Source organism: Hyaena hyaena, unplaced genomic scaffold, assembly GCF_003009895.1.
Source record: "Hyaena hyaena isolate Hyena2069 unplaced genomic scaffold, ASM300989v1 scaffold_149, whole genome shotgun sequence".
In the NCBI taxonomy this organism is placed as follows: Eukaryota; Metazoa; Chordata; class Mammalia; order Carnivora; family Hyaenidae; genus Hyaena; species Hyaena hyaena.
In genome coordinates this window covers 720,963-734,811 of record NW_024080781.1, presented here as the reverse complement: position 1 = coordinate 734,811, position 13,849 = coordinate 720,963, and the positions used below count along the sequence as shown (strand labels likewise).

The window sequence follows — 13,849 nt, the reverse complement described above, 5'->3', positions numbered from 1 at the left end:
CCCTCCTGTCTAAAAGTAACTTCATCTTACCTCTATCACCGTAGGGTAGCTTTGCCTGTATAGATGCATTCATGCACAGTGTACTTACTTATGTCTGGCTGCTTTCATTTCTTGTTACATTTGTGAGATTCACCCATGTTGTTGCATGGGCTTGTGATCAATTTATGTTTCATATTCTGTTGTATGAATATATAATTCCTTCTTCATTCTATAGTAGGTAGATATTTGGGGTTCTTTCCAGCTTTTCACTATTAGGAATATCACAGCCATAAATATTCTTGTAGTCTCTTGTCAACCAGCACCGGCGACTCCCAGAGGTGTGCACTCATAGTTCTTACCCTCTTTGCTGAGAAGGGGAATTGCTGGTAACCGGATGTAATGTGTTGTTTCGGTTGATGTTCACATGCAGTTTTCAAAAGTGCTTGTACCACTTACACTCCCACCAGCAGTCTGCGAGTGTCACTTGTTCTCTATCCTTGGGGTTTTGTGAAGGGTAGTATTTCATTGTGGTTTTAACTTTGCATTTCTTAGTCAGGAAGTGATGCTGAGTATCTTTTCATGGGATTACAGCCATGTGGATATAATCTCATATGAAGTACCTGTTCCAGTTGCTTGCCCATTTTTTAAATTGTTATCAATGTTTTTCTTACAGGTTAGTAAGGACTCTGTTCTAAACATGTATCCTTTGTCAGATATATGGATGGCAAACCTCTTCTCCAAATCTGTGACTTACTTTTTACTCTGTGTGTTTTTGGCTCTGTCATTTTATGATGTCTTTATTAGATTATCTTGGGAGACTGGCATTGGCTTTTGTTTATTTGTTTTATTTTTTTTTTTGTTTGTTTTGTTTTCAGCATTATTCTTTTGAAGGTATCTATTGCCCTGGAATGATGGGGATGAGAAGTGGACATCAAATGCTATCTTTTTTACACTTAGATTAAAATCTTGTTTCTCACGAACTTAAAATCTTAATAGTTTATTTTTCCCCAGATAAAGTAGCCCTTATTCCCCCTCACAATTATTAATCAGGATTTGACTGACAAGGATCAGGTTGTTGGAACACATTCTCAGGTTTCCTTATCATGAGGTCTGAGGAATTTTCTGTATTATTTCTTGAAATAAGGTCATTTGTTGAGGCACTTGGTTGTCATTTAGAGGCTTTAGGGTTTATTGTGTGGTGTTTTATCCTATATACTAACATCTCCCTTATTTTATAAAGAAGATAAAAAAAATCATCCATTTGGCAAAATCTATAGTATTAGATACTGTAGAAGCAGAGAGGTAGATGAGGTCTTCATTTAGTTTTGGGTTTCATTCTTTCCAACAAAGAAGCTGACCATTAAATCAGAAACTACAAAACAAATGATCTTGAGATGCCGCAACACCCCCAGATAGGCAAACAGATTGTAGCAACTAATCTATTGAGTGCTTACTATATATTAAGAACTTAAGAAAGTGCTTTGCAAATAAGCCATTTAATTCTCAATAGCTCTGAGTAATATCAGGATCCCTATTCCAGAATTAAGTTTAGGTGGCTTGCCAGACAGCTAGAAAGGGCCAATGAAGGAAACCAAACTCTTGCTGATTCCAAAAGCCACCCTTTTATCTAACTTGCCTACTACACTATTTCATACTTTGTGCAGCTCCTATAGAGGAATAAGATTTGAGAACCTGAAAATTGTCTGCCGGGTGCTAAAGCAACTTGCTGTTCATGCTATCAGAACCACAGGCAATCATCCTAGAAATCAAGGGAAGAGGGAAACTGGCCTGAGGCTGAAGACAGGCAGCACTATCTTCACCCTTTTGTCTCTTTTAGGTATTTGCTGGTTTTTCCTACCTCAGTGAGACAGGATTGGAATAAACATGCACATTGAACTACTACATGCATCTCTGCATCTTTTATTTCTTCAGGGCAGTAAAGTAAAGAAGACAGAGACTTCCCTCATTATTGAAAATGTTGTTCTAAATTGCTCCCAAAATTTTAGGCTATGTCAGTTGGAAAGGGTAACATCATAAAGTCACCAGAATTAGCTCAAGCTTAAAGGGCATTTTTAGTTCATGTGACTTTCCAAAGGACTTTTTTTTTTTTAATGAGCAGATTACAAAACATAATACCCAAATGTTGGGGTTCCACTTCTTTTGATTGTGTCTTTTTATGTGCAAGTGAAATGTAGTTCCTGATAGTTCTTCAATTCCATAAATGCTAATAGTGAATTAACTACAAATAGTAGCTCCTCCATGGTGGGATCTAAAGAAGGGGAGGGGCTGCAGTCATGCTCAGGTGGCTGAGCTAGTTGGCAGTGCCAGTCTGCCCACCTCAGGGAGCAGTGGACATGTTCTCACTGCATTAGCAAGCATCTTTGGGAGTTGTGGGATAGATTCTGGGATTTCCAAAAATCAAGGATAGTGTCCCTCTGACTAAAAATGAAATACAAAGGAGGCATCTGTTGACTCAGTTGATTAAGCATCCAACTCTCGGTTTTGCTCATGTAATGATCTTATGGTTTACTGAGTTCAAGCTTCGGGCTCTGTTGCTGACAGCATGGAGACAGCTTGGGATTCTCTCTCTCTCTCTTTCTCTCTCTCTGACTTTTTACCACTCATGCTGTCTCTCTCTCAAAAGTAAATAAACCTCAAAAAAATCTTTTAAAAAATACAGAGGAGCTAAATTTTGCTTGTGTTAATGATTTAAGGTTAAGAATGTCTTGGATGACATTTTGGAGAAACTTCCGGAAGAGTTCAACATGGTGGAGATCGCACAAAAAACCTCAGACAGAAGCCCCTATGTTCTTGTTTGCTTCCAAGAATGTGAGAGGATGAATATTCTCCTTCGGGAAATCCGTGTGTCACTTGAACAATTAGACCTTGGTTGGAAGGTGAGTTTAAAAGTGGTACTAGAACAGGCTTTGCCACCTTGAAGGACACTCACCCTGTGGCCTCTCTTCTCCATGCAAGGGGGAGCTGACATTATCTCCTGACATGGAAGTACAGCAGTCTCAGCTGAGTTATGACACAGTGCCTGACGCCTGGAGCAAACTGGCGTATCCATCTACTTATGGCCTGGCCCGGTGGTAAGTGACCCCCTCCCTGCTCCCACTGACCTTTTACCCACCTGGGTGCCAGCTTGGCGTTGAGTTACTATTGTGTTCGACAGACTCTAAAGATTATACTTTGTGAGTACTTGGGGGCTGTACTTTGCATAACTGTGCAGACTACCCCCAGTTGTACTTGAGTTTCTTTCATGGATTCCTCCAAAGGTAAAAATCAGTAAAAAGTAGGGTCAAAGCAAGATTCAAGTTCTGGCCTCTTACTTATTAGCTATTTGATCTTGGACAAAATACCTGACCTTCCTAATTTCTCAGCTTATCATCTCAAAAATGTAGGGAATAAAATTCCTTCACTGAGTTATTTAAATGGTCATAGGAGGTAACCTGAGTTTGCTTTTGTGTTTCTTCATATACTTATTTTCAAAGTCAGTGATTACCAATGCCATCTCAAAGCTAACTTTAAAAAGATCATAGTAGAGTACACAGTAAACAAAGCTGCTTCCATGTGTGGCTATGAGTGCAGAGGCTGGTCCCAAAGCTATGGATGGGAATTCACAGCTCTCTCCTGTCCAGTGCTCTCTCCAGTTGCTCCTTGGCCTTCATAATCAACACATGAAGTTTGAAAGGTTCTCTCCATTACTCTTTTCAGTATGGAATGGTTTTTTTTATTTGTACTTTCCCAAGCCTTTCTTCCATGAACCAGAATGCTCCTCTGAACCTTGAACTGAAAGGCCCCATGAGAACTCCAAATGAGGGCACCTGGCTGGCTCATTTGGTAGAGCATGTAACTCTTGATCTCGGGCTTGTGAATTTGAGCCCCACGTTGGATGTGGAGATTACTGTAAAAATAAAATCTTTAAAAAAAAAAAAAAAAACTTTGGGGAACCTGGATGACTCTGTTAAGCGTCAACTCTTGATCTCAGCTCAGGTCAAGATTTCAGGGTCATGACTTCAAGCCCCGCTTTGGGTTCCACATTGAATGTGAAGCCTACTTAAAAAAATTTTTTTTCCTTCAAATTTTTTCTTCAAATTTTTTGCACCTTGGAACTGCCAGGTGTTTGCTGTGTAGGGAGGTGTGCAAACATTAGAGTGGAATGTGCACTGTGGAAGAAACAGATTGCCACCAATAACTGGCAGGGAAGAGTGAGCAAAGCTACTCACTGGATTTGTGTGAATGCTGCAGATGTCCAAAATCAGTTTGTTTGTTTTATTTTGAGAGAGATGGGGAGGGGAAGAGCAGAAGGAGAGGGAGACAGAATCCCAAGCAGGCTCTGCACTATCAGCATGGAGCCCAAGGCGGAGCTTGAACCCACAAACTGTGAGATTATGACCTGAGCCGAAGTTGGACACTTAACCAACTGAGCCACCCAGGTGCCCTTCCTCCCAATCAAATTTTATATTTCCAATAAAAAATATTTATATTGTATACTTAAATTTTGTTATAATGTTAACTTTGGACTTCCATCTCATTTTGTGCTTATTTCTATATTTTTCTACTTTTATTCCAATTTTTTCGGGCTTCTGTCAGTTTAATAGTTTTCTTTATACCATGCTTGTCCCTGAATAGTTCCTATTATTTTAGCAGATATGCTTTACATTGTAACCTACACACTTTTTTTTAACGCTTATTTATTTTTGAGTGAGTGAGAGAGAGAGAGAAAAGAGTGCAGACGGGAAAAGGGCAAAGAGGGACACAGAACTGAAAGCAGGCTCCAAGATCTGAGCTGTTAGCACAGAGCTCCATGTAGGGCTTGAACTCACAAACCATGAGACCATGACCTGCGCTGAAGTCAGATACCCAACCAAGGCACCCAGGCACCCTCACCTGTGACTGTTCTAATATAAAGCCAACACTTTAATCTCCCTCTCACCTCCTCTGGCAATTGTAATTCAACCTCATTTTAAACTGTAATATTTTTGTTTATAGTTGGTAATTATTTTTGCTTTAACAACATGTATTCGTATCTTTGCTCATTTGTTGCTCTTTACATCTCATTTTGGATTCCTTTGTTCTGGCCCCTTTCTTCACTGAAAGATAAAATCTACACCAGGGCTTTCAGTGTATGTGGTGGGGAGTAAACGATGTTCTTTGTCTGAATTTTCCTCACTACGTCCTTACTCCATAGCTAACCTGCGGGTCCAGCATACAAATAATTTTTCTCGGCACTTAAGTGTGGTAACTCCACGGTTTTCTGGCATTTATTATAGCTGATGAGACTGTTCTTAAGTGTACTTGTCCTCCCTTCACAACTAATCTGTTTTCTCTGGGGAAGTTTTTAAGAAATTTTTCTTTACCCTTGATGTTCTACAATTTTACTGCCGTATTTAGGTGTAGACTTTTGAAATTATATCCTACTCGCTCCTGTGTGCTCTTTTAAGTGTGTATGTCTACCAGCTGCTTCCACCATGAAAAATTCTTAGCCCTTATTTCTCCCAATAAATAGCATCTTCCTCATAATCTTCATTGTATATACTTATCTGAACTCTTATTTTCAATCTGTCTCTGCTATATCCTGGTTGATCTTGTCACCTCTGGGGGGAACTTCTTTATGTTTTCACTTGTTTCCGGTTTACTGTATGTCTCCACCTAACTTTTAAAATTTCATCATCCTCGGGGCGACTGGGTAGCTCAGTCAATTAGGCGTCCGACTTTGACTCAGGTCATGTTCTCATGGCCTGAGTTCGAGCCACACGTTGGGATCTGTGCTGACAGCTCAGAGCCTGGAGCCTGCTTCAGATTCTCTGTCTCTGTCTCTCTCTGTCCCTCCCCCACTCAACCTCAGTCTCTCAAAAAAGAATAAATATTAAAAACATTTTTTAATTAGAAAAAATAAAATTTCATTGTCCAAAATCAATTTTTCAATTCCAGGTGGTTTATACTGAAATCAGGGGAGGTACCCAACTTAGTTTCATCATTTCCTGTTTTTATGACTATTATTCTAGTTTCTTTCTCAGGAGTTTAAATATGTTAAGATAGAGTCCTTCAGATCCCTTGTTTTCATTTGCTGGATTACCAGCCCTCATTATTCGGATTTGCTGCCAGTATTTCATGCCATAGAATCAGATGTCTTTATACTCAAATGACAGGCTGGCTGGTTATTAAAAAAAAAAGTTGAACCCATTTCCTGTTGGGGGCTTTGTACGCAGCAGCTCACTCTGATCAAATGCTGCTGTGGAGGGTCTGTGGCTGACTTTCTTTTTCCTTTTCTAAAAGACTTCATGTTTTTCCTCACTGTCCAGAGAATTCTCTGGCTTCAGTCTATATTAAAATACGTTTCAGTATTGATTATTCTTGGTCAAATTGTTTTGAAACATAGCATGTCCCTGATTTTACAGAGTCAAATTTTTAATTTAGGAAAACTCAGATTTCCTAAAATTGTATGCAAATATTTCATTTTTTAAATTTTGTTTTTAATTTACACCCAAGTTAGAATATGGTGCAACAATGATTTCAGGAGTAGATTCCTTAATGCCCGTTACCCATTTAGCCCATACCCCCATACCTACAACCCCTCCAACAACCCTCTGTTCTCTATATTTTAAAGAGTCTCTTATGTTTTGTCCCCCTCCCTGTTTTTATATTATTTTTCTTTTCCCTCCCTTATGTTCATCTGTTTTGTATTAAAGTCCTCATATGAGTGAAGTCATATTTGTCTTTATCTAATTTCGATTAGCAGAATACCCTCCACTTCCACCCACATAGCTGCAAATGGCAAGATTTCATTCTCTCTTGATTGCCAAGTAGTACTCCATTTGTGTGTGTGTGTGTGTGTGTGTGTGTGTGTGTGTGTGTGTCTACACACTACATCTTCTTTATCCATTCATCCTTCGATGGATATTTGGGCTCTTTCCAGACTTTGGCTATTGTTGATAGCGCTCACTGCTATAAACATTGGGGTGCATGTGTCCCTTGGAAATAGCACACCTGTAGCCTTTGGATAACTACCTAGCAGTGCAATTGCTGGGTTGTGGGGTAGTTCTATTTTGAAGTTTTTGAGGAACCTGCATACTGGTTTCCAGAGTGGCTGCACCAGCCTGCATTCCCACCAGCAGTGCAAAAGAGATCCTTTCACCACATCCTTGCCAACATCTGTTGTTGCCTGAGTTGTTCATGTTAGCCATTCTGACATGTGTGAGGTGGTATCTTATTGTGGTTTTGACTTCTATTTCCCTGATGATGAGTGATGTTGAGCATTTTTTCATGTGTCAGTTGGCCATCTGGTTGTCTTCTTTGGAGAAGGGTCTATTCATGTCTTTTGTCCATTTCTTCACTGGATTGTTTCTTGGGTGTTGAGTTCGAGAAGTTCTTTATAGATTTTGGATACCAACCCTTTATCTGAGATGTCATTTGCAAATATCTTCTCCGATTCCATCGGTTGACTTTTCATTTTGCTGATTGTTTCCTTTGCTGTGCAGAAGCTTTTTATTTTGATGAGGTCCCAATAGCTCATTTTTGCTTTTGTTTCCCTTGCCTCTGGAGACGTGTGGAGTAAGAAGTTGCTGCCGCTGAGGTCAAAGAGGCTTTTGCCTGCTTTCTCCTTGGAGATTTTGATGGCTTATGTTTAGGTCTTTCATCCATTTTGAGTTTATTTTTATGTATTTTCCATTACATTTTAAAATGTTTTTCTTCCTAATGTCCCTTTTCTTACCTGGCCATTTGCAAACCAGAATCTTGTTTATACAGGTGATCGTTTCATTTTTTTTTTTAAACCTGTTGCAATTTGGCTACAATGCATATCCTCTTGTGGCAACATTTTTAGATAAAAAAGTCTTTTTCTTCTTTTTTAATGTTTTATTTTTAAGAGAGAGTGAGCGGGTAAGGGGGGGAAGGGGCAGAGTCAGAATCTGAAGCAGGCTCTAGGCTCAGCTGTCAGCACAGAGCCCGATGCAGGGCTCAAACTCACCAGCTGCAAGATCATGACCTGAGCCAAAGTCGGATGCTTAAGTAACGGAGCTACCCAGGCGTGTCTAAAAGTCTTTTTTCTATCCTTGTTTTTCCTGTTCTTCATGCTGTCTTCAATTTGTTTTCCCTAAACCAGAGATTTGAAAGAATGGACACGAGGCAGGCAAGGGCCATGCTGTAAGCTAGAAGAGCATCACAACAAACTTGTGGTGACCAAGTGTGAATGTGAGCATCAACCCCACTGCTTTTGTAACACTTCACCAAACTAGGTCCCAGGAGACTTCAGAGCTAGCCCGTGTGGCCCTCGCCCTGGAGAACTGCCTGCTGGCTTTGACATAGCCGCGCTCCACTTTTCCACTCTTGCTGGCAGCCCTTAATCCTACATTTCAAGGCTTGACAGATCTCCTGATTTTATCAAATAGGCTCATTTTTCCGTAGCCTCTGTGAGAGCCGCAGAACTGTTGTGCTGATGAGTTCCGAAGGTGGGTAAAAGCAGCACTTTCTCAAACCACAGTCACTCAGAGGCTCCGAGGTGTTGTTTCCCTTAATTACCCTTTGTCTTCCCTCCCCCTCACCCCCATTCCTGACTACTATATGTGGAAGGTCCACTACCTGGCCTCTCCTGATAGTGGCACGATCTTGCCCTTCCAGGCAGCCCCCCATCCCAATCCTCACATGCGTTGCCACACACCATGTCCACACTGTTGGGAGCCTGTCAGGTGGATTACATACCATCACCTGTGTGTGGTCACCACCCAGCACTCAGAGGATCTAAATAAAACTGCTGAGTAAGTGGAGATGAATTTTCCACATTCCCCAGTGTTTCTTGGCCCTAATGGTAATAATTATAAAATTGCAACAGGAAAAAGAAACCTAACTTTTTAAAGGGATCTATCTCATCGTATTGGAAAACTCTGTTACTAAAAAGCACCTTTGTTTCCGCCTACCTTGTGCTCGCCAGGTTTAGTGACCTCCTTTCGCGATGCCGGGAACTTGAAACCTGGACCCACGATCTTGCCCTTCCGGCTGTGGTGTGGCTTCCTGGCTTCTTCAACCCTCAGTCCTTCTTAACTGGTAAGCATTCCACCTAGGCAGCCCTTGCTGCTGGCACAAACCCTGCCTCGGCTGCCCGGCTCCCCAGGAGGTGGGGGGTAGGAGTGACAGTCACACGTGCAGAGGAAGTAAAGTTCCCAGCACGGCAGCCACAGGAGGTGGGATGTAGTTCACCCTGGTAAACATGTTGTCAAAGGCCACGGGCTCGCTTTCCCAGCGGCTCCATTCTGCCACCACAGTGCAAAACCAGAAGCTGTGTAACCACGTGGGCATGGCTGTTGCAGTAGAAGTTCATTTCCAAGAGCAGGGAGCGTGTCCTGCAGGCCCTAGTTGGCTGTCAGTCCAGTGCAGCCACATGCACATGTCCATGAACTGGAAGCACACACGATGCCTCAGGCAGACGGGCCGCTCACTGTGGGCTCCTGGGAACCTTTGTACCACTACGTGCTGTTTCCTGCTCCTCCTCTTCCCACAGCAATCATGCAGACCATGGCTCGAAAAAATGAGTGGCCACTGGATAAAATGTGCTTGACTGTCGATGTTACCAAAAAAAGCAAAGAAGATTATGGCCATCCTCCACGGGAAGGTGCCTATCTCCATGGGCTCCTCATGGAAGGTAAGATCCCAGAGAAGCACATGTATGGTTTTTAATTTAGGATCTTCAGTTACAAGCTGGTATTTATCTTTGGTTGACTCCCTCATTTCCTGGTCCCGTGAAATTTAATGCCAAGGTCCTATGTCCAGTGTCAGCCAAACTTTAAGGCACCTAGAGTGACAGCTGTCACTTAACCACAGGATAATTTAAGACCTACACTAAAGAAGACTGTGAAATGATTTAAAAATGGTCACTTCACTCTGATATTTTACTACAAAGCTTCTGTAAGCCGTGAAGACGCCAGTGCATGTGGGTCTCTAATGTGGGGGCTTGGGAGGAAATGCATTCATTTTGAAGAAATCTTTTTTTTTAAAGGGAGGGCAAACTCATTTGCTTTATCATGCCTGGATTCTTGGAGAGGCTGTTTTAGAATTCAAATTAGTTGACTTTTTGAAGGAAAGTTTAGATGTGGAGTGCTGAGCTTTTCCGTGGCACCTGGCACCCCTTCCCCTCCCACAGCAGTAAGGAAGCCACCGACAAGCAGTAACGTGACAAAACCAAACATTTATTGCTTCCAACACACACTGTTGCAACACTTTTGTTTCTGCTGTAGGTGCCAGATGGGACACGCAGTCAGGAACCCTTGCTGACGCCTGCCTCAAGGAGGTAACATCTCTGATGCCAGTCATCTTTGCAAAAGCCATACCCGTGGACAGACAGGAAACCAAACACACCTATGAATGCCCTGTGTATAAAACCAAAATGAGGGGCCCAACCTACGTGTGGACCTTCAGGTTGAAAAGCAAAGACAGGGTAGCCAAATGGGTCCTGGCCGGCGTGGCCCTGCTGCTGGAAGCCTGAAATGGCCCTCGGACTCTTCTTCCTCTGGCCTCAGCAGGAGGTCCGCACATGTTAATTTATTCTACTGAGAGCCTTAAAACACACTCCAGCTTCTGTAAATTTTAAGTAACTTACGTGTGCGTTAATTTTGCTTAAACACCATCCTTAACAGTCTCCCCATCAGTAAGTGGGATTTGAGTTCGTGCAGATAACTCAACAAAATCTTTTTTTAAATTAAAATTTAGCCCTTACGTTCTTTTAAAATCTAGAAGCCCTTGACCTCAGGCAGCATGTGCATTCTGAAGGAAGAGGCAGCCGCTCCCGCCGGCCAGCAGTGCCCCCAGCGTCGGTAATGTGACAGTCGACTTTTTGTTCATTCAAGTTTTAATAAAAATAAAACTCTAGTACTCAAGATCTATGGGTTAATTGCACTTTGTAATTTAGGAGAACATTCTTTTCTTGAAGATAAATTTCCAATGACCCAGAGAAGCATTAACTACCTGGTCTGAACTGCTGTCACTGCCTGGGAGGTAAAAGATCATGGCAACGAACAGTGCCAAAGGCAAGAGCTGCTTACGCAGTGTTTTCTCTGGAACTTACCTGGACTTTAACTCCACCCCGTTTTAAACTGTGCTTTTACATCATATGCAGATGCTTTTAAACCATTCAATATACATAGGGGCCTGTGGATACATGTAAACAGATTCCTCTTTGCGGTCTTCCTGAGAAATTGTTTTAGGCATATAAATCTTACAAAAATAGTATTTAGATCTACAAGGAACTTCTGTATAAAACCCCAACTGGAAGAAATCGTAGGCACATGGGGGATGGCACGTCTTGCTAGCGTTCTCTACGGTGAGGTGGCTGGTTTTTTTCTTAATCATCTTCTACCAGCTGCTTCTGTAGGCTGAGGAAAAGAGGGGAGGCGTCAGTGTGAGGGGTACAGAGATGAACACAAAGCCGCGTTCTAGGCTCAACACGCGGCCTGAGCCATGAGCCGCACTCCCAACCGCGCCGCAGATTCCCATGCAGGTTCCTCGGCCCCAAAAGGCGGTAACCATGGCTGCTGCGCACTCCTCCCAGACATACCCCTCCCCTCAGCCTGCCTGGTGTATTTCATTTCTGTTTTACACAATGAGGGGGAAGTGGGGATACGGGCAGTGCCAAAGCTGAAGATGCTAGCTAAGGAGGGAATGTTCCAACAGGGAACACACCAGCCCTGGGCGGCTCCATTGCAAGCAGCTGGGGAATGGAGGGCATTTGCCTGAAATGTGGCAGCCACTCCCGCCTCCAGGGTCTCCCCTGCTGGGGATTACAGCCTCCACTGACGTGAGACTCACCTCTCCAGGTATTCCTTAACGTTATTGTAACCATAAAACTTGGCCAGATGAATGAGGATCCCAGTGGCACAGCGGCCATCGCGCTTGCGACAGTAACTGCAGTTGCAGATCCCACGGCAGGGAGGACACATCCAATCCTGGAAGAGCAATTTCCCCGTTAGCTACACTGGGCTCCAGCCCGGCTCGCTCAGCCTCTCCTCCGACCTTCGGTCACAGGATACTTGTAGTACAGGGTGACCGAACGGGTGTCTTTGTTGCAAAGGCCTAGAGAGGATGATCACCCACAGGGTCCCACGTGTGGAGAAACACAGGAAATTAGAAACTTAAAATGTGGAGGATTTTAGGATCATACAAAGAGCAATGAGACAGATGTGGATTCTAGCTCTTCTTCCTTCCTTAACTACATAACCAGAGGCGTAGTTTATATTCATCTGCAAAATAGGGACAATGGCCCCATGACTGCTGTAAAAGAGGTCACAGGGGTCAGGAGCACAGACTCTGGGGCCAGAATGCCTAGGTTCAAGCACGTATGTACTAACCATACTAGTATCTCATTTCACAGAGGAAACAGAGGACTTGGGAGGTTGTATGCCTACTTCATAAGGGTAAATGACTTAGCCACAACTGAAAGTTATCGGTGTTACTAACAAAACCTTAGATGAGAGCCAGGCACACAGAAAGCATCCTATGCAGTGACACACCTGCCCCCTGGCCTTGCCTGAGGTTAAGCCACATTGCTGGAGGAAAGCCACACAGGTTCACCTGATGAACCATAATGCTAAGGAAACAAGGCTTGGACCCTGGAAAACCCAATCATCTGTCCTGTCTTTCCAGAAGGAAACCCTTTTTTTCATGTCCTCTGGAGTGTCGAGGGGGAGACAGAGCTCTGCAGCTACAGGTCCCCACGTCCGCTTGCTTCACTTTGCCAACGCTTGGTTCACCCCAAGTGTGCGCCCCGTTCCTACCGGGTCCAGCAGCGCAGATCTCACGTCCTCCCCGTAGCGGTTCCGCAGGCATGGCCCGCAGAACTGTCCTCGGACCCCGCCGCAGCCCTGGTTCCGACACACCGTCTTGGTGTCAATGGTCTTCTGCCTGCACTGGTGGCAAGTGTTTCCCTGCGGGAGGAAGGCGGTGGGCGGGTGAGTGCAGGACTTACAGGGCGATGCCTGCAAGACCCCAAGCTGTCGAACGCATTCAACAGGGCGTGCAGAGGCCGTGCCTCTCGCCCCAAAGGGAGCAGTCCCTCTTCTCTGGCCCAAACCACAGCTCTGGGGCCAGAGAAACCTATCAGAGCAGCTAAGACAGAGTGGGGCACCTAGAATAAATGAAATGATGAGAGAGACGAGCAGAAAGCCTGCAGGCGGGAGAGGAAGAGCCCACAGAGGGTGACAGGGGCCCAAGTGGTCCTGAGTCCCCAGCAGCAGCACTTGGCTATGTCTCAGCTCCCGGTGACCTGGAGCTTTTCGGTATAAAATTTCCCAGTGTTAAAATGTTGGCAATTAAATTAAAAACATTTTAATACTGCCTCAATAGGATGCTGCCTCATTTAAAAAAATGATGCATAACACCACAAAGCCCCCCTCTGAATCACCGTTTAAAAGGATTTTTAACCCATTTCCTACCAACCACAGATATTCTGTCAAACTTTAGTTCCTAGGGTTCTGTTAATCAGAAAGCACACAGGCACACACACAAAAGCACAGTATTCTTTTTTTCTGTGTTGGAAATAAACACCAGGCACACCTGGGTGGCCCAGTCGGTTAAGCGTCATACTTCAGCTCAGGTCACCATCTCATACTTCATGATCTGAGCCCCACCTTGGACTCGGTGCTGACAGCTCAGAGCCTGGAGCCTGCTTCCGATTCTGTTTCTCCCTCTCTCTGCCCCTCCCCCACTTGATGCTCCCTCTCAGAAATAAAAATTTAAAAAAATTTTTTAAATAAACACCATATAAATATTTAAAATGTTAACTATTATCAGTATGCTTTTCCAAACTATACACCTGCCTCCTCTCATCTCATCTGCATTCCCCAGAGAGACCTCTCCCAAGGAGGCTCCCTGCAGGAAGCTA

General features: G+C 43.6%; 2 protein-coding genes across 3 annotated transcripts in view; one reads left to right on the top strand and one right to left on the bottom strand.

Moving 5' to 3' along the window:
• DNAH11 (dynein axonemal heavy chain 11) overlaps positions 1–10,459 on the top strand; it is a 353,093-nt gene extending 342,634 nt beyond the window's left edge. The window contains exons 78-82 of the mRNA XM_039238848.1: positions 2,694–2,876; positions 2,956–3,071; positions 8,912–9,024; positions 9,479–9,619; positions 10,212–10,459. Coding sequence (XP_039094779.1) covers positions 2,694–2,876; positions 2,956–3,071; positions 8,912–9,024; positions 9,479–9,619; positions 10,212–10,459 — 801 coding nt within the window. The remainder of the gene's footprint in view (positions 1–2,693; positions 2,877–2,955; positions 3,072–8,911; positions 9,025–9,478; positions 9,620–10,211) is intronic.
• Positions 10,143–13,849, bottom strand: part of CDCA7L (cell division cycle associated 7 like) — a 38,320-nt gene continuing 34,613 nt past the window's right edge. For both annotated transcript variants that reach the window (XM_039238853.1, XM_039238852.1), the window contains exons 8-10: positions 12,744–12,893; positions 11,779–11,915; positions 10,143–11,345 (exon numbers count right to left, since the gene is read on the bottom strand). In XM_039238853.1, coding sequence (XP_039094784.1) covers positions 11,315–11,345; positions 11,779–11,915; positions 12,744–12,893 — 318 coding nt within the window. In that variant the 3' untranslated portion in view covers positions 10,143–11,314. The remainder of the gene's footprint in view (positions 11,346–11,778; positions 11,916–12,743; positions 12,894–13,849) is intronic.